The sequence below is a fragment of the Tribolium castaneum genome, chromosome 8 (assembly GCF_031307605.1).
Source record: "Tribolium castaneum strain GA2 chromosome 8, icTriCast1.1, whole genome shotgun sequence".
NCBI lineage: Eukaryota > Metazoa > Arthropoda > Insecta > Coleoptera > Tenebrionidae > Tribolium > Tribolium castaneum.
Window position 1 is genome coordinate 15,839,220 of NC_087401.1, and position 19,247 is coordinate 15,858,466.

The following is a 19,247-nucleotide window of genomic DNA, read 5'->3' on the forward strand; positions in this document are numbered from 1 at the left end:
TTTTCGATTTTTTTCAAAAACTGTAGAGATGTTGATAAAATGTTGATCAAAGCCTCCATAAAAATCAATGTTCTTTTGATTATCATTGGAAAAACAATTCATTCCACTTAAAAAATTGTGATATAGCCATTTTTTAATGATCATTTTAAAAAAAATCGTATTAGCCTTGATTTGAATAAACTTCTGGAAAAATAAAAAAATACGTTTACGTCAAAAACTATGTCAAATAAGTAACAATTTGGGAAAATTTTGTTCAGTTTAAAAAGGCGAATTCAAAAATGCGATAAAATAAAATTTCAAAGTTGGCGCAAATTTTTCATGGCCATTTTGAAAATAATTTATTTGAACTTGAAATGGTTGATTTTGAAGCTTTAGATGCATTAAAAATTAAGAAGTTTCTAATAAAAGAATCAGCCTGTATATGTATGAAATAGTAAATTTGTTACCAAGTTGGCTTAAAAAAATATTACGGTTATGGCACAATAAAGAGAAACTTTAGTTAGGTATTAAGGTGGAACGCTCCATATTTTAGCATAATTTCTCGGGTTAAAGGAGTCATTGACCAGTTGAGCAAGTAGAAAAAAACACGTATGAACCTATTGAATAGTTTATTATTTATTTGGTAATCATAATAATAAAGTGATAATAAATAGATAATATCAATATGTATATTACACTGATAATAATAGTTGAACCTTTATACAGCCTCGTGAAATCATGAGTCCACTAACAAATTTACAATATAGCTAAACCCCATACAGCCGCTCTAATATATGTACTTATGACATCTAACACATAAATCATGGTAACCTCCATAAACACGGCGAAATGTCTTTATAACTTTGTACAGAGTTGTTTAAAGCCTCTAAAACGGTAAAGAAAACCAGTGATTGCCCTAACCTCAAGCCTTGGCCACGTGCCGGCCCTAGCCGTTGGTGGCGGCCCCTGCGGGGGCGGGGCCCGTCGCCGCCGCCGCGTTAGCCGGCGGTGGCGGCGGCGGCGGTTGGACGTAAACCGGTGGAGCGGCGGCAGCCTCCTTATCCGGCATGAATTTCACTAGAAAAAGGCGGGGCGTTAACGGACGGGGAGGAGCTAACGCTACAAAAGGGGCGGGACCAATCGGATTTGTGTGTGTTAAATCTGTCTGTCTTTCATGGATGATGTATGAGAAATCGTGCATTGTTGTCAAGTGTCGAAATGTCAAAATGTAACGGCATGCTTAGATCTGATTGGTTACCTGGGCGTCCGGCGGGGCGGTTGTTGAAAAAATAATGGGCGGCGATTGTGTGCCATATTGTTTATTTCGGTCGCTTTTACACAGTTTCGAACCAATCGGCACAAGCGAAACTATTTACATTCAGTTGTGATTGGTCGAGCAATGGAGCGGGGTTTATACATGATTTTATTGGCTCATTGCTCGGCCGCGATTGGTTAATTCTACAAAACATCAAAAACCAAACTTACACTGAAAAAGTTAACCTAGTACAACGCAATCGGGTCAATTTTATTAAGTTGACAGCACTGAATTAACAATTACACTTGATTATACACTAGTTTCAATTTTATTTTTACTCCTAGAACCTCCATTTTTATCAACGATTTCGTATGTTAGGTTTGTTTGGTGTATTTTAATGCCAATTTTGCATACTGGAAAAAACCAAACAGTTAAATCAGTTGCAAATGCCCCACGCAGGCATGCCAACCATGCAACATGCAAGTAAGTCACCAGTGACTCTAGCTCGAAATGCGTGAAAAATGAAATCGGAATCAGAAATTAAATGATGGGGGGAGGGGGACACTGGGGACCTTTCTACGACAGAAAGACAGACAGAAGCCACTTTACACCAAAACACAAATGTCGTATTAATTACCGAATTTCGTAGCGACAGGTTACATGAAGTTCACTATGGAAAAAACAATTCTCTTTTGAATCAAATCTCGACGAATGACAGAAAAAGACAAAAGAAAAAAAAGTTACTTACTGATGATAATAATTAATATGACCAAACCGATAATTCCCATGATTATCATCATCTGCGGGAAGAAAAGTCGTCATTACGTACGCAGCGACGCCATTTTTTATTTTACCTACCTTGAGATTTTGCAGCCAAAATTTTCGTTTGAGTTTGCCGGCTTGCTGCTCAAATTGAGACGCTCCTTGTTGCAGTGCATCTGAAAATTAATCAGTGCTAACTCGCTTAAAACTTTTCACATGCACCCGGTATAGCCCCAAGGGCAACAAACAAATGTGGGACCATGTTTTTTTCGTGTACCAACAAAAAACAAAAACTATTAAGAGATTGCTTTGATTAAAAATTACATTAATGATTTTTTTCGTGTATTTTCGATTGACAATATATTGTTATTTTTTTTAACTACTTATTTATTGTCGGCTTAGATAATAAAAATGACTTCCTAAAATAATAGTTTAGTTCGGAACGAATTCTGCGAACGTGCCCAAGGTGAGAAAACAAAAGGTGAAATAAAAAATTCGGGTATTTCCCGTATAATATCAAGGTTGACAATACAAAAGGTGGGGCTATAAGGACATGTGATCTTAACATTTTTTTTAGATTAGCGGTCTCGATTTTTCATATCTTATTTATTCTTATTATTTATTTATTATTATTATTATGTCATTTATTCCATAAATTCTCGAACAAAATGCTACATTTTGACGTCACAGTGACATTCATTATGTCATTAGTTTTTAATTTGTGACGTCATTCTTATTTTTTTTTCAATGATTAACGACATTTTTGTTCTGTGTTTTAGATAGTACGACAGATCTTTATCTTTCTGGCTTTGAGAAAAAATAAATAAAAAATAAAATTAAAAAAATTAATAAAAAAAATGACAACTAAACAACTTTTTATTCTTATTTTATGAGTTGCAATTTTTTTTTATACTTTGTATTATAAGCAAGAAACACTTAATATGACACTTAAGCATAAAAAATAAAAAAACATATACCTCTTATAAAAAAACAAGAGCGAAAAAATCACACTTTTTGTATAATACTCTCAATAACTTTTATAACTTTTTTAGTTTTATTTTCTTCATTTTTTTGATTTTTTTTGCTTTATGTTTTTTATTTTTTTATACTTACCAGTAAAATAAAAATGTGTAAATGAGGTCATTACTCAAGGACGAATGACGTCAGAAATGTCATTATGGTGTCAAAATCTAGCATTTAAAAATATAAAATTAATCTTTTTAGGTATTTTTTGAAAAATGACTCATGAATTTGTGCGTTAATTTTTATTCATTCTGTATATTCTTGATTGAAATAACAAAATCTGTAGAATAGAATAATCAATTTACCTTTATGATGCCATTTGTTAAAACGGTGGCTGTCAACTTTTTTTTTAAATAGTATTAAACAATCAAAAAAAATTATTTTATTTTAGATAAAAAAAACATCGAAAACAATTATGATAAACTTTTATTTATTTATTTAAGCAAAAGTACTATTTTTTTGGATTAAATTCGAATAACTAGCCATTTTTAAATCACATGTCAAGTGACCTACGATGTTTTTTTTGACACTTTAAAGTAAAATGCAGTTGTTTTCATAGATAACTAAGTTTTTCTTAAAATGTATAATAATTATTATTTTTACGCTATTAAAGTATGGTGTGACATATATTTGAAATTAAAAGTTAATTATTTAAAAAAATATACAGAGTGCCATTAAAAAAAGTTGACAGTCACTTTTTGACATATGTCATTGTCATTTTTTTAAATAAATAAACTGAAACACTCGGTACATTATTTTTTGGAGAAATATGAAGTAAATAGTAGTTATGAATGAATGAATCGGGAAAAGGAAAAATGTTCTATCAAATGTAAGGAAGGAAGAGTCCAAGTGACAAGGAGTGAAAATCGATAAATACCGCCAGGATATTAATGGTTAAAGAATGTCATTGAAAGCGGAATTCTGACTAAAATAAATTTCCGATTATACTATTTTTTGTATATTTTTTTGCAGTGCAGTGCTAACGTCGCTCGCCGCTTTAGCTTTGCCCGCGACTGTACCCCGCAAATCTTTCCTACTCATTAGCGCCCTTTTGCCCCCTTTTGACATTTAGCATAATGTGTGTGGGTGCCTTAATCGATACCCACCAGCTCTATCGTCCAATTCGGACAATTTCTGATCCCTTTCTAGGACCTTTTCGACGTTGGTTTTCATAATATCGACGACCTCGTCGACTTGGGCCTGCGTCTGCTGGAGGCGGCGTTGGGCGGCGACTTGTTGCGGCGTCCTGGGGCCCCCCACGATGCCGTCGTCGCCGCCCCCGGCCGCCGGAGCCCCGAGCGAGTCCCCCGCAGACCTACATTCACCACAACACCCAATCAGTCCAAAATACAGCACAAAATTGCACAGAAATTTATTTAAGCCGAAAAATATTAGTACATTTACAACACACAGCGCGCCTGCGCCCCCCAAAAATCAATCACACAAATTCACACATTTATTGCAGCCCCCTAAAGGCTGCATTCGCCCCCTTTTCGCCCCTTTAATCAATCAAGTGGGCACTTTTTTGGGCGGGTTTGTGAAAATCAAGTCGGCGTTTAAATATGCAAATTTCTGATTGGTTTTATTTGAATTTTTGTGGTTTGCGGGACGTGGCGTCGCGACGCTCTTATCACACTCGTAATTTCTTATCAGTACTTACATTATCTGTGTGAAATTTGTTCAAAAACGGCCACAACACTCGCACACAAGATCCACGGTTGATTTTCAGCGTATTGATGTTTCGTGACGTCACACTGCCGTCTGACGCATGCGCATTGGAGCTGCGCATTGTGATAGGTCAGGCACTTGTTCATTAATAAAATGGCAAGAAGTGGGGGCAAAACCGCCAAATTCAAACAAATAATTACGTTATTTCTGATTTTTCGAACGTTTTTCAGCTAAAAACGTTCTTATAACCCGAAAAACTATCATTTATTTATCATTTTTTAATAAAAATACATAATTCAGTAGTTTATTCATTTTAATTTGAAAAAAAAAAATTCGATGACCCTACCTAGTTCGAGTTAGAAAAGTTCAACTGTATGTTACAATTGACGTAATTTTAACCCTTTTCACTGTAATTGACTAAGCTTTCTATAAATCGGCCGTAAATAATTTTTTAGAAGTTTTTATAGGTCGCTGGTTTAAATCCGGCTCGGAGGACCATGTTTGGTAGGGAACAAAAAATATTATTTAAAAAACAAAATGGCTACTTTTTGAGCTAAAAAAGACATAGTTAACTAGATTTTCAGCCGGAAAGGCAATAATTCCGTAAAATAAGGCAAAAATGATGTTAAACTCTATTTCTTTTTTTGGGTTTTAAACACATTTTCGTGTCAAAAATAAGATCTATTTCCAAAATTTTTCGCCAAATTAAGTAAGATTAATTTATTAGTTTGTTATTAAGCAAAATTTTTTAATAAAAATTACAGTAAAACCTAGTTAATCCATATTTCTTGTAACTTGAACACTTATTTTTTTAATAAAAATACATAAGCGGCCCTAAATTATTTTTTTAGATATTGTTAAAGATCACTAGTTTATATCCGGCTCGAAGGACCATATTTGGTCAAGCACAGTAGGGAGCAAAAAAATTAATCAAAAACCAAACTAGCTTATTTATTGAGCTAAAAAAAGTCCTGGTTAGCTATTTTTTCAGTCAGAAAGGCAATAATTTTAGGAAATTTTCAAAAAATTTAATTTATTTAGCTTGCTTTTGAATGTAATTCCTTTAACAAAACCACAAAAACGGTGTTATTTTCACTTCTTTCAACGTCAAGGAGTGGGGATGGGGCGCCAAATTCAAACTCGTATCATTTCAAATCATTTATTTCGGTTTATTGTAGTAGTTTGAGGGAACAAACGGCATTTTAGTCACAACAGCTGAGTATATTTTATCGCGTATTTTGAGATTATGTTTCGTTCCGTTTTTGCTCAAGTCGGCTGGGACGTACGCCATTGCGATGTTTTTGCCGAGACTTGGCGAAGGACAACCGGACGTAACCGAACCGATTTCATTGCCATTGGCGTCCACAATGGGGGTGCCGTGACGAGCTGGGGGGCCCGAATCCGCAATCAGTCCGACCCTTTTCCTACTTGTTCCATTTTTAATCTGCGAAACGATAGTTTCCGCCCCTGGAAAGTCACGTGACTCGCGGCGACGTTTGGCAACGAGCCACGTCAAGGCGGCTTCGATGGGCGTGGTCTCGGCTGTCAGGTCGTTACCATAGAGACACATCCCAGCTTCAAGGCTAAAATTTTAGACATACCCTCGTATTATTTACCAAGTCAAAGGTAAAACGTGTTACCGTAGCGAATCCCTTGCACCCAACCCAGCCAACTTGACCGCCTCATTTTTCATGATTTCTCGCGTGATGTCGACTTGTTTTATGGCCGGCATTGAAATTTCAAAGCCATCTTCGCCAGTGTAACCACACCGGGTGACCCGGCATGCGCCACAGCCACAAACCGTGGCCTCCGTTGATGTCATGAAATATAGTTTTGACAGGTCGACATCTGTCAGTTTTTGTAGAACCTCAGCCGCCTTCGGGCCTTGTAAAGCAACCAATCCGCGTTCGCTTGGTTCGAAAAACTTCATCTTGATGTTGGAGTTGGGGTTTGTTTTTTTGTGGCTGTCGAGGGCTGTGAGCAAGTGTTGTTGATCTTGTTTTTTCATGGCGGCATTTGAAACAACGTATAAGTGATCATCGGAAATTTTTGTGATGATCAAGTCGTCAAGCACGCCCCCTTTGTCGTTGGTGAAGACGGTGAGGGTGGAGGTGTTAGGGGGGAGGGTTTTGAGGTCGGCGGTACAGATAGACTCCATGTAACTTAAGCAGTCAGCGCCTAAAAAATTCGGGTTGAAAGTTTTAGGGTGTCCCCGGTATAAAGCCAAGGTGGATACACAAAAGGTGTGGTCATTAAAACAAATTGAGTGAATCGTAAACCATAGATGGTTGTGGCTATAATGGTTCTTTAAATCTGATTAGTTGCTAGTGAGACATGTCGGAGACTTATTGCAAACATGTCATCAGAATTGGCGTCTATTACACAATTGCGTTCAATTTTGTGAGTTTACGTAATTTTTTTTGATTAAGTAATTTTTTTTTTCAAAGGTTGGAGGTTTATCTCAGTTTGTTAAAGGCGTTTCATATTTTCTTGTAAATAAATCGCGCTCGACTTATCCAATTTTTTACGTAACTGGAGGATTATTTGCAATCTTTTGTGGCATTTTGTTAATGATTGGATCTATCAAGGTTTGTGTAATACATTTTTTTTATGATAATTTGGACACAATTTTTAGGAGGACTATAAATACGTTTTGATTTATTTGATTTTGACTATTCCTGGCCTTCTGTGTATCACAATTTATTCAGGAATGATGATTTATCTGCCAGAGTTTGTTTTTCTTTTTGTTACTTTGTTGGTTTTAGTTTGGCCGATGTATTACTGCGTTTATTTGTTTTACAGAAAATTACTTCAAAAACGCAATTACGTGTCAACAGTCGAAAAAAATATACAAATGGACAGTCGTGAATAATCCTGTAATAATTGTAATTAATTAATTCAATGAGACAACCGAACGATTAATTTTGTTATTAATAGAAAGACCCCTAATTAGACAGACAATTGATACGTAATGTCTTTAAATAAAGAAACTAAAACCTCTTTGATTTTTTTTTATAAAAAAATATTAAATTAAATTACAATTACCATTTAATCTTTTAAATTTTTAGTGTTTGTCTCCCGAAAAACCGACTCAGATCTGATAGAATCTGAAACACTATACAGGGTGGTTCTTTTAGAACCTACATTAGAAACTTTTCAGCTTCTAATACAGCTAGAGCTTTAAAATTTTGTAAACGACCCAAATCGGCCATTCTGAGTTCAACTAAATTATTTTCAAAATGGCTGAGCTTTCGGAACTACACAAAATTGGCGCCAAGTTTGAAATTTTAAATAGTAACCAAACATTTTTATTGCATATTTGAATTCACCTTCTCACGCTGAGTAAAATTTACCCAAGTTGTTGGAACTTATCTGTCATAGTTTTTGACATATGTCAATTTTTTTGGTAAAATTTTCATTTGCAAGGGTTTATCTAAGACATCACAGCCCTTGAAGCCTTTGCGATAAATGAACAATTTTTTTTGCATTCGATAATCGAAAGTTTGAAGAGTCCTCTAGAATTTTCAAAATTGTCAACTGTCAAAATCATGGCTAGTATGATTTTTTAAAAATGGTTATCAAAAAACTGCTATAACTCAGTTTTTTCAAATGGAACGACCCTATTTTCTTAACGGCAATCGAAAAAACGTCAATATTTATGGTGACTTTTATCAATACGTCCTATACTTTCTTTTACAGTTTTTGAAAAAAATCACAAAAAACAGATTTTACGTCGTAATTTTCATAGTTAATCAAGTAGTCCTTGCAAAATGGTCAACAATTGTCAAACTTCAATATTTTATCTAGTTTTAGCTGATCTACTAGCGAATAAGCAATAAAACAACAATATTTAATTATAGTTTATTATAACTTAATGAGTTATGTAAAGTAACTCAGTCAGTCTGCCATCGAATTTTGAACTTCTTGAGTGAAAATCGTGAACAAATATGACATTTTTTTTAATTAATAGCACAATTTTATTGTATTTTTCCAAAGTTTACTTGATTAAAAATTAAAATAATGAGCCAAAATTCAGTTTTTTGCGATTATTTCAAAAACTGTAAGAGATAGATACAGAAGATGTTTATAAAAGTCTGCATAAAAATTAATGTTCTTTTGAATGCCATTGAAAAAACAGGGTAATTCCATTTGAAAAAACGGTTTTATAATTATTTTTTAATCATCATTTTCAAAAAATCATAGTAGCCTTGCAATTGTGTAATTGATATTTTTGTGTGCACCCGGTATAGTATCAAGTTTGGAGATTAAAAGGTGGTGCCATAAATAACTTTGTAGGTAATTATTTTTAAGTTTGGTGTTTCCCCGGTAAATTAATTCCAGAGAAACAAAAGGTGAGGTCATTGGCTTGCGTAGTGTCAAGGTTCCCGACAAATACAAATATTTTTTGATTAATTAATTGATAATTGCGAGGTGAGCTCATTTGCAAGAAAAGAAAACAAATGATAAGTGACAAGCCACCGTTAGATAACACAAACATTGCCTGGACTAGATAAGAAAAAAGATAAAAGCGCAACGTAAAAATTTGCGATAACTTTCACAATTTCACTTAAATAATTGCCCCCCAGCGACTCGTTTAAAAATAATATCGTTAATGATTTGTTTACACAATTGGCGAAATAGAATTAAGTAACCGAAATTAAAGTCATGGCCATCTCCGATTAAAAACTGTGCTGAAGCACGTGACTTACCGGAGATTTCCGTCTGTAGCATATGGGAGACGTCGAAAAGCGACGCATTTTTCCTGGTGTGCAGATGTGAGGCGGCTATGCCCAAACCGCTGTACTGCACCGGGAGCATAAACCCGCCAAAATTGACCATTTTGCCCCCATTTTCCACGTGAAAATCGTAGAGGGCCGTAACTTCGGCCTTCGCATCGCTGGCAAAGCCCCTGCGGAGCGCCCGCGACCCCAAACCCAGCAACACTCTCGACGTCAACATGACCACGACTGAGGATTTTTATCGGAGTCGGCTCTGAAGCTGAGCTGAGGTCACTCGATAATGGGGAAATAAAACAAACATTTTTGCTTCCACATAAACATACATTTATATATTAAGTATATCGTAATTATGTATAGTATATATTGGTATAAGTGACGTTGCTAATTACTTACTAAGTTTAATCAACGCGATAACACATTCAAGTCAACATAATTCGAATATTGAGACCAAATTTTAGCACCAAATGAAAATGCATGGCTTTTTTCCGCCATAATAATTAAATCAATAGGACGCAGTCGTGCCAACTGTATTGGCACCACTGCTTAATCCGTGTTAGAGTTTGACAATGCGACCTCGTCTTCCGGTAGATTAGCCCTCTTAAAGTCAACATCGTTGACCAAATAAAGCACCAAAATCCCCCAAAATGCGATAAAAAGGCCGATGAAATTCACCATAACTCCCTCTGACGGCAAATCTTGGTATTTACTACCCCTAAAACACCACCAAACAATTTTGGGGATTTTTCCCCGACAGGGTTACCCACAGTGTCCAAATTGTTTTTTCGGTGATTCCCACCAATGCGGTAACCACGCAAAGCGTGAAAGTCGCAATCCCTGTGGCCACATGAACCGGTAGAAAGGCCGCACGTAAAGTGCGGGACAGTCCCGGAAATAGGAAACTAACAAAGCCGAAAACAAACTGACTTTCAGTTGGTACGAATTGTTCCTAGATTCCATAGGGGGCATTTCACGTGAAGTGGACAACGAAAAAAATTACAACCCGAAATTCGGTTACAGGTGTTCCCATAAAAGGCGTATAGATAATTTTTCGTTTTAAATCGTTTTTTTAAACAGTTTTCGCAAAGAAATTATTTTTTTCCTATTTAAGCATGATTACTATTATTTCTATTATTATTATTATTATTATTATTATTATTATTATTATTATTTTGTCATTCGCTTTTGAGTTGTGACGTCATTCTTCATTTTTTTAATGAAAAACACCTCTTTATCTTTCTGGTAATAAGAAAAAGATAATAAACAAAATTAACAATAAATTTTTTGAATTTTTTTTTTGCTTTATTTTTTTGCATTTACACTTATCAGAAAGATATAAATGTATACTATCTAAAAAACAAATTTTTCTTTTTTTTTATTATTATTTACATTCCTCTTTTCATTCTCATTTTATTTTGTTTTATTTTTATTTTGCTTATCATATTTATTTTTTTTTCTATTTAAGCATGATTAAAATTATTATTATTACTATTAATATTATTTTATGTCCTTCGCTTTTGTGTTGTGACGTCATTCTTCATTTTTTTTAATGAAAAACACATCTTTATTTTTCTGGTAATTAGAAAAAAGTAAAAAATAAAATTAACAATTAATTTTTTGCTTTATTTTTTTGCTTTTACACTTATCAGAAAGATATAAATGTATACTACCTAAAAAACACATTTTTCTTTTTTTTACTATTATTTACATTCCTCTTTTCATTCTCATTTTATTTTGTTTTATTTTTATTTTGCTTATCGTATTTATTATTTTTTTTCTATTTAAGCATGATTACAATTATTATTATTATTATTATTATTATTATTATTATTATTACTATTATTATTATTATTTTATGTCCTTCGCTTTTGAATTGTGACGTCATTCTTCATTTTTTTAATGAAAAACACATCTTTATTTTTCTGGTAATTAGAAAAAAGTAAAAAATAAAATTAACAATTAATTTTTTGATTTTTTTTGCTTAATTTTTTTGCATTTACACTTATCAGAAAGATATAAATGTATACTATCTAAAAAACACATTTTTCTTTTTTTTTACTATTATTTACATTCCTCTTTTCATTCTCATTTTATTTTGTTTTATTTTTATTTAGCTTATCACATTTATTATTTTTTTTCTATTTAAGCATGATTACAATTATTATTATTACTATTATTATTATTTTATATCCTTCGCTTTTGAGTTGTGACGTCATTCTTCATTTTTTTAATGAAAAACACATCTTTATTTTTCTGGTAATTAGAAAAAAGTAAAAAATAAAATTAACAATTAATTTTTTGATTTTTTTTGCTTAATTTTTTTGCATTTACACTTATCAGAAAGATATAAATGTATACTATCTAAAAAACACATTTTTCTTTTTTTTTACTATTATTTACATTCCTCTTTTCATTCTCATTTTATTTTGTTTTATTTTTATTTAGCTTATCACATTTATTATTTTTTTTCTATTTAAGCATGATTACAATTATTATTATTACTATTATTATTATTTTATATCCTTCGCTTTTGAGTTGTGACGTCATTCTTCATTTTTTTAATGAAAAACACATCTTTATTTTTCTGGTAATTAGAAAAAAGTAAAAAATAAAATTAACAATTAATTTTTTGATTTTTTTTGCTTAATTTTTTTGCATTTACACTTATCAGAAAGATATAAATGTATACTATCTAAAAAACACATTTTTCTTTTTTTTTACTATTATTTACATTCCTCTTTTCATTCTCATTTTATTTTGTTTTATTTTTATTTAGCTTATCACATTTATTATTTTTTTTCTATTTAAGCATGATTACAATTATTATTATTACTATTATTATTATTTTATATCCTTCGCTTTTGAGTTGTGACGTCATTCTTCATTTTTTTAATGAAAAACACATCTTTATTTTTCTGGTAATTAGAAAAAAGTAAAAAATAAAATTAACAATTAATTTTTTGATTTTTTTTTGCTTAATTTTTTTGCTTTTACACTTATCAGAAAGATATAACTATCTAAAAAACATATATCAAAAATGTTAGTTGTCATTTTTTGTTTTATTACGCATTTAAGAACAAAATAAACGTTCTATTATTCTGAAATTCCCGCTTAGCGTTTACTTTACCCAGCTGCCAAGGGCGGCGCGGCAAATGCTCTAATTCAGTATATTTTCGATCTCATAGTACATACATTAAAAAATACTGTATCTCTGAAACGAATAAAGTTCCCACTTTGCAACTTACAGTGTAAACTCTACATGCTGTAAGTTATTTTTTAAAATACAAATAATTAAAAAATAAACGGTCCAAGTTGATAAAACTCGTATTTGAGTCTTTACTTCCGGTTTTGGCCACGAAAAAAATTTCAAATATTTTTTTAATTTTCCCCTTCACATGAAACGCCCCATGCTTACCTGTCCGGTGAAAATAATAACAGCAACGAGTCCAAACCACGAATGCAACGTGTACAGGTTCGGTTTCGGGGGCTTAGCATAATTATGCGAGTCAAAAGCTGCCTTAAGTCCAATCACCGCCAAAATAAACGCCGACAAATGCAGCAAAGCGTGCGTGACTTTCAGGCGTTTTTTCGTGGCATTACGTCCCGTCCGGTAGATTAAAATCGCTGTAGAAAAAAACAAATCAAGGGGGCCCCCTCAAAAACCGACATACATTGACCGTAGAGAAAAACTAGGCCTGTGACCATCAAAAGGGGGTGCCAGTTGAACTGCAGCTGGGGGTCGGACCACGAGAACCCGTCGCGGTACTTGACCAACCATGACAGTACCATCACGAGCATGCCCACCCCCAGGGCTGTCGCAAAACTGTACAACGAGCGGTAATTGCGCACTTTGAGGTGCTCGTTGCGGGCCTCCATTCCACTAAACACAAACACCACTCAAATCAAAACTTCGGACGATACAAACCTGAGAAGACCGACAGATTGTTCCGAACTCATTCAACAAGTGGACGAAAAATCAATAACCCCCTCCCAAGTCCCAAGTCCTGTTACGTGACACAAAAGCGATAAAACTCAAACCGTAACACAACACAATGCACTAATTCGCGCGTGAAAGGCCGGGAAACGGTAAAACGCAGCAATGTTTGACGGCCAAAAGTGAGGTTATGTCAATTGTCAGACGTGGGAGTTTTCGCCGAAATGAACGCTTTGGGGCTCAGTATGATCGTCAAAATGGGGTGCATTTGCACAAGGGAGTCGGTCGACGTAAATGGGGTGAAGTACGTCGTGAAGGAACGCCTGGGTGAAGGGTAAGTCGGACCTAACCTCACTTTTCCCCCATTGATTGACTCAGGGGCTTCTCTACCGTCGATCTGATCGAAAACAAGGGCACCAAGCGCAAGTACGCCCTTAAACGGATCCTCTGCCACAGTCTCGAGGACCAGAAAGTGGCAATGGACGAAATTTCCTACTACAAAAAATTGAGACACCCCAATATTATCGAACTTGTGGACTCCACATTTAAAGGCACGGCCGATATTGTGGTAAATGCCACCTCGGAGGCCTACATAGTCCTGCCGTATTATCGCCGAGGCACTTTACAAGATTACCTAACTTTGCGTTCCTTCAACCGAAATTATTTAGACGTGAAGGAAGTGTTGCGATTATTCAGTGAAATCAGCCAGGCTGTTAAGTATTTGCACGACTTTGCCCCCGAGCCGGTGGCGCATCGCGACCTCAAGGCCGGGAACGTGTGTCTGACCGAGGACATGACCCCCGTTTTGATGGACTTGGGCTCCTGTGCCCCAGCCAAAGTCCAGGTTTGTGGGGCTCAGGACGCCCAGAAATTACAAGACTTGGCGGCAGAACGCTGCTCGATGACTTACCGCGCCCCCGAGTTGTTCCACGTCGAGAGTTACTGTGTCATAGACCAGAGAACGGACATTTGGGTAAAAAAACAACTTTAGGAAAAATTATCTATGCAACTCTTGCAGAGTCTCGGGTGTCTTTTATTCGCTTTGTGTTACTTTAAATCGCCGTACGATTTGGTGTACGAACGCGGCGATTCGGTCAATTTGGCTGTTATTTCCGGGAGTGTACATTTTCCGGAAGACACGCCCTTTGATGAGGTAAGAGGCGGGGCTTGTATTAACCCCTCCTACTGGCTTTTTTAGGACGTGCACGACTTGATTCTCTTCATGCTTAAAGTCAATCCGTCTGAAAGGCCTTTCATCGACAGTGTCATCGACAAGACGCGCCATTTGCAAAACAAAATCGAATCAGTTGTGTAATTATTTATTTTTCTACATGCGTCAATGTAAATACACTATTTAATAAAATATACAATTTTTTATCGTACTATGTTTCCTCACTCACAATTATCGAAATGTTATGACCTGTCAATTTCCCACTCTTTACGTCACTGATCGCTTGACGTAACTCCTTCAAACTCACAACACCAATCAAACGCCCGATCGTGGTCACGTAGGCGGTGTTTATGCCCACCAATGAGAACAACGAATGGACTTTAAGTAGCGACGTACGCTCCACAAGTTGAAAGGGGGCGGGGTCTATGTGACACAAGCGGAAATCCGCCGGTTTTTGCATCTGGAAGCGTTCCCACCGTTTTTGCGTTTTGGGCGACAAGTCGCACACGCGTTTATTCGGCTAAAAATAAAATAAGTATAAAAATCGCCCGCCCGGATGCTACGCCTATGGAAGTAAGCGCGCAATCGGATTGGCGCAGCGCTTGCGTTACTGTGGAAACGCCATAGGCGTCCCGGAATTACGTACCAACTTGACCGATTTAGGCCTGGCCTCATAGGCGGGGTTGTAGGTGAAGTTGTCATCGCTTGATTCACTCGAGTTGGCCACATCTTGCGTTTTAAATTGGTCAGATTTTGGTTTTTGAAGCTCGTTTTGTTCTTCTTCGTTTAGTTCTTGCAAGCGACGATGTTTGCCGACTTGGCGTTCAATTAGTTCGATTAGTTGTAATCGTTGGATTGATCCGAGAAGTATGAGTCGGACCGGATTATTGACTAAGGGAAAACTTTTGATTTTTTTGTTGTCTTTGAGCAAATTTTTCAATTGCTCGAATGGCATGCCGTGGTAAATGTATTTCACGTCGGTGATCATAAAATCTTCCACATACACACTGTATATCGCTGAAAAAAAATAGTTTTTTTTCGAGTATTATTATACAGGATTATTCTTTCAAAGACTACTTTAGAATGTTTTTAACTTAAAATGTGGCTAGAGGTTTGAAATTTTGTATACAGTTCGAAGCGACTAGTTTAAGTCCAATTAAATTATTTTCCAGTAAAAATTAAAAGGTTCCAAAGTGGGCCCTAAAAAAGAATAACCCTGTACAATGAAATTAAAAATTAGTACCATTATTTCTGGGCAGCATATCGGGCAAATACGGTAATTTCTTCGCCTTGATTGCACTATCATACAGCCCTGAGCCACACAACTGTGCTATACTATTTGAAATAAGATTAGCAATTAAAATGGGAATCACATGAGTTATTTGACTTGTCATTTCCAAAACTAAAACCCCCACACACATTGTTTGCGTCACCGCGCCGCTGAAAGCGGCCGCCCCCACGAGGGCATAGCCCCCAGGGACGATTTTCGTGACCCGCCCATAGTAGCTAAGTCCTGTGGGGTACCACGTGTTCATTAATTCGCCCAAAATGCGGCCGGCGGCAGCCCCAATGCGGAAAACGGGGGCGAAGCTCCCGTTGGGGATTGGCATTGTGGCCGAGAGGATATTACAAACGAACTAGAATAAAAATTGAGTTTTTGTGGACACACTGTATATTTTTTTTTGTTACGTTGAATGCGATAAGACAGACGAGGTGCAGGTAAGGGCCGGTCCAAGGGGTTTTCCATTGGTTGACGATGTCTTGTTGGGCCACTGTCAGGTTGGGCGCCATCCACGAGAAGTTGGCAAACATGTGCTTCACCTGGACGGCGTAGCCGAGGTGGCCCGCCATGAACTGGCCAATGCCGGGGGGGAAGTTTATGGAGGCCACCACCAGGGAGATGAACCCCGGGTAGACGAAGTGGCTAAAATATTTTTTTAGAAAAAATTTCCATAGTGTGGACTTACAATTTTTGCAATTTTTTTTTTTGACGATTTTTTATAGAATCTTTTTCAATAATAAAAAAATTCAAGATTTTAAAGTACGAACCGAAAAAATAAATAAAAAATAAAAAATATATAAATACAGTGAAACCTCTCAACAACGGACACCGATGGAGAATTGTCCGTTGTGAAGAGAGGTTTTTTAACATTGTTTTTGCATGTTTTTGTTGCGTTCCTCCAAAAATGTCCGTTGTTCAGAAGTGTCCGCTTTGCGGAGAGTGTCCCTTATGGGAGGTTTTCCCGCATTGCACTTACTTGGCTTTCTTGATCCTCGCCACCAGCTTGCTCCCCTTGACAAACCTCCCAAACTTGATCCTCATCCTCATATAAAACGCCGCCCCAAACCCGCAAATAATCCCCAAAATGCTGAACGCCAGCAACTCCTGCGCCGCCCACGGCGTGTCCACAAAAAAACTAGTCTTAAAAACCACCGTCACCGACTCCATCCCCTCGATCCAGACATACAACAGTCTGTAAAAAGTCGCCCCCCAGACCGCCGCACAAAACCCCCTCCAGTAATTCCTAACCCCGTAATACGCCGTCGTGATCTCCACACTGAGGAGCACGCCTGCAATGGGGGCGCCGAACGTGCAGCCCACCCCCACGGCCGTCGCCGCCGCCAGCATCTCCAGCTTGCGGCTCTCGTTCCGGTAAATCCCCTGGAAGGTGGTGATTTTTCCAATCAAGTGGGCGCAGCAGCAGGAAATGTGCATGAGGGGGCCCTCCTTGCCCAGGGGCATGGTGCTGCCGAGGGTGGAGGTGATGCCCACCACTTTGGCGATGAGGGTGTGGAAGGAGAGGAAGTCGGGGATGGGGACGCCCCGAAGGAGGGTTTTCATTTCGGGGATTCCCGAACCTACGGCTTTGGGGCCCACTAGTTTGACAAAGCCGGCACTGAACATGCACAAGGTCACGGGGAGGGCGATCCAAGCGAAGTATTTGGCCCACGGGTGGCCGTTGTGGGCCAGGGGGCCGTACAGCCACATACGACCTAAATACATATACATACAGGGTGGCTAAAAGTATGGATACAGTTAAATATTATAAAAACTATTCATCGAAACTTATTGAAATTTGGTATATGCTTAAGATTATATAAATTCTATCGTTTCAGATGTTTATTAAATTTCTATCCCCATTTGTTCTTCGGATACAAGGCTAACTTGATTTTTTTTAAATAGCAACAAGGGTCAAATTTATTATTTTTGAGAGAAGCATTTTTTTCTGAGTTGTATGGTATAACACATGCATACCTTAATTTAATCGAAACTTAAAAAAATTTCGATAATTTCGAAAAGTGTAAAATATTGTTAGCCTTGGAAATGTTGTTTTTATCTATCGTTAGCTCATTAACCAAAAAATAAGTAAAAGTTAAAAATAATTGGTAAAATAACACTTTTAAATGAAAAAGAACACGTTATAATTAAGAAATTTGAAACACGGAATACTTGATTTTTATGCTACAAAAGATGTCTTCTTGATAAACCAACATGAGAATTTTTTTCGCTCAGTTTTACTTAAATGTACTATTATAAATTAATTATTGCACCCAAGTTTAATTTTTGGCTAATATACAAGTGACGGATGTCGCTATAACAGTAGTTTCAAAGCTAACTTAGTTTTACTATCCCAGAAAATTTTTGAATTTTTATTTTTTTATTTTTTAATGAAAGTAGAGGTGGATATTATGTTATATTACTCATTTCAGAAAAAAATACTCTTTTAAAAATGATTAAATTTGACCCTTCGTGCCATTTTAAAAAAAATCAAGTTAGCCTTGTATTTTGAAAACAAATGACGATAAAAATTTGAGAAAGCTCTCAGATGATAGAATTTAAACACTTTTAACTGTTTCCCAAATTTCTAGGTTTTCTGCTAAACCGTTCTGAAAATATTTAACTGTATCCCTACTTTTTAGCGACCCTGTATAATATAATGTCTTAAAAATTAATATTGTGAGGAAGTACGTAAAAAAATTAAATTGCGATTTCTCAGGACGATTTCTTTATCTAACTTTTCGAAAAACTCTAACAACAAAATTTAATTTAATTTAATTGAATAAACTGAGGTTTAGTTTGCTGAATTAATTAATTAAACAAACGCTTAATCATTTAATTACTTTACAACTCGTGATTATCAATAAATATTTATTCACCAAACTTACTCCAATTGCACATCCTGACTCCCCAATCGATCATATAACTGATCAATGCGACCAAAATCCCCAAAATCGCCAAAAACACCCATTCTTCGGCGAAATGTCCGAATAAAATTCGCCACAAATAAGCAGAGAAACGAAAAAGCCACCCTAAAAACTTACTCAAAACCGAAAAAAAAATGCGATACTGTACCTTTGAAACCTCTCGCCTTATGCAATTCTTTCCGCAATTTTTTCTCTTCCTGTCTCACGTAACTGATTTTAAACAACTCACTTGTCTTTTTTTCATCGTACGTTTGTATGGGGGCTATGTATGAATCATAGAGCAAGTCTTGAGAGAGATCTCGTCGTTTCTTCATTATCACAACTGAGCTTTACTGCCCAAGATTAGCAGTTATTAATTCAAATTTATTGACTTTTGGGCTTGTAATTCGTGTCGAGGTTTTGTAAATATTGACCGGTGGTAAAAATTATCAAAATTACACACAAGACTAACGTAAAAACTAGTTTGTTTGATTAATCGTATAGTATAGTCAAGTTGGCGGTGCTTAATGCGTC

The 19,247-nt window shown here is 36.0% G+C and overlaps 5 protein-coding genes and 1 long non-coding RNA gene across 9 annotated transcripts; 2 read left to right on the forward strand and 4 right to left on the reverse strand.

The window, feature by feature from the left end:
* Positions 1-593: 593 nt before the first annotated feature.
* nSyb (neuronal Synaptobrevin) lies at positions 594-4,819 on the reverse strand. 3 transcript variants are annotated; one of them, XM_064358441.1, is made up of 6 exons: positions 4,680-4,819; positions 4,126-4,334; positions 2,093-2,172; positions 1,983-2,034; positions 1,872-1,904; positions 916-1,056 (listed from the first exon to the last, which is right to left on the reverse strand). In XM_064358441.1, coding segments are annotated over exons 1-5 (357 nt in total). In that variant the 5' UTR covers positions 4,682-4,819; the 3' UTR covers positions 916-1,056; positions 1,872-1,890. The 3 variants fall into 3 exon arrangements, with proteins under 3 accessions (XP_064214509.1, XP_064214511.1, XP_064214510.1); XM_064358440.1 differs by lacking the exon at positions 916-1,056 and adding an exon at positions 1,283-1,647; XM_064358439.1 differs by lacking the exon at positions 1,872-1,904 and having other exon boundaries at positions 594-1,056.
* Positions 4,820-5,832: 1,013 nt separating this feature from the next.
* On the reverse strand, positions 5,833-9,646 carry LOC663354 (uncharacterized protein). Its single transcript, XM_008196447.3, has 3 exons — positions 9,397-9,646; positions 6,328-6,865; positions 5,833-6,270 (listed from the first exon to the last, which is right to left on the reverse strand). Exons 1-3 carry the CDS (start codon positions 9,644-9,646, stop codon positions 5,847-5,849), a joined length of 1,212 nt encoding a protein of 403 aa, XP_008194669.1. The 3' UTR covers positions 5,833-5,846.
* LOC103313371 (uncharacterized) lies at positions 6,865-7,687 on the forward strand. 2 transcript variants are annotated; one of them, XR_010335177.1, is made up of 3 exons: positions 6,865-7,087; positions 7,135-7,275; positions 7,323-7,687. It is a non-coding gene; the product is annotated as an uncharacterized LOC103313371 (long non-coding RNA). The 2 variants fall into 2 exon arrangements; XR_010335176.1 differs by having other exon boundaries at positions 7,135-7,687.
* Positions 9,647-9,726: 80 nt separating the features above from the next.
* On the reverse strand, positions 9,727-13,490 carry LOC103313372 (uncharacterized protein). The gene is made up of 5 exons (XM_008196448.3): positions 13,349-13,490; positions 13,095-13,303; positions 12,839-13,047; positions 10,191-10,345; positions 9,727-10,138 (listed from the first exon to the last, which is right to left on the reverse strand). The coding sequence occupies exons 1-5, from the start codon at positions 13,378-13,380 to the stop codon at positions 9,970-9,972; spliced, it is 774 nt and encodes a 257-aa protein (XP_008194670.1). The 5' UTR covers positions 13,381-13,490; the 3' UTR covers positions 9,727-9,969.
* A 66-nt stretch (positions 13,491-13,556) lies between these two features.
* LOC663367 (uncharacterized protein) lies at positions 13,557-14,739 on the forward strand. Its single transcript, XM_969418.4, has 4 exons — positions 13,557-13,691; positions 13,736-14,330; positions 14,376-14,510; positions 14,556-14,739. Exons 1-4 carry the CDS (start codon positions 13,582-13,584, stop codon positions 14,670-14,672), a joined length of 957 nt encoding a protein of 318 aa, XP_974511.1. The 5' UTR covers positions 13,557-13,581; the 3' UTR covers positions 14,673-14,739.
* LOC107398065 (chloride channel protein 2) lies at positions 14,648-19,100 on the reverse strand. The gene is made up of 7 exons (XM_015980843.2): positions 18,883-19,100; positions 18,696-18,839; positions 16,787-17,522; positions 16,218-16,452; positions 15,772-16,165; positions 15,175-15,545; positions 14,648-15,048 (listed from the first exon to the last, which is right to left on the reverse strand). The coding sequence occupies exons 1-7, from the start codon at positions 19,046-19,048 to the stop codon at positions 14,740-14,742; spliced, it is 2,355 nt and encodes a 784-aa protein (XP_015836329.1). The 5' UTR covers positions 19,049-19,100; the 3' UTR covers positions 14,648-14,739.
* Between the last annotated feature and the right edge of the window lie 147 nt (positions 19,101-19,247).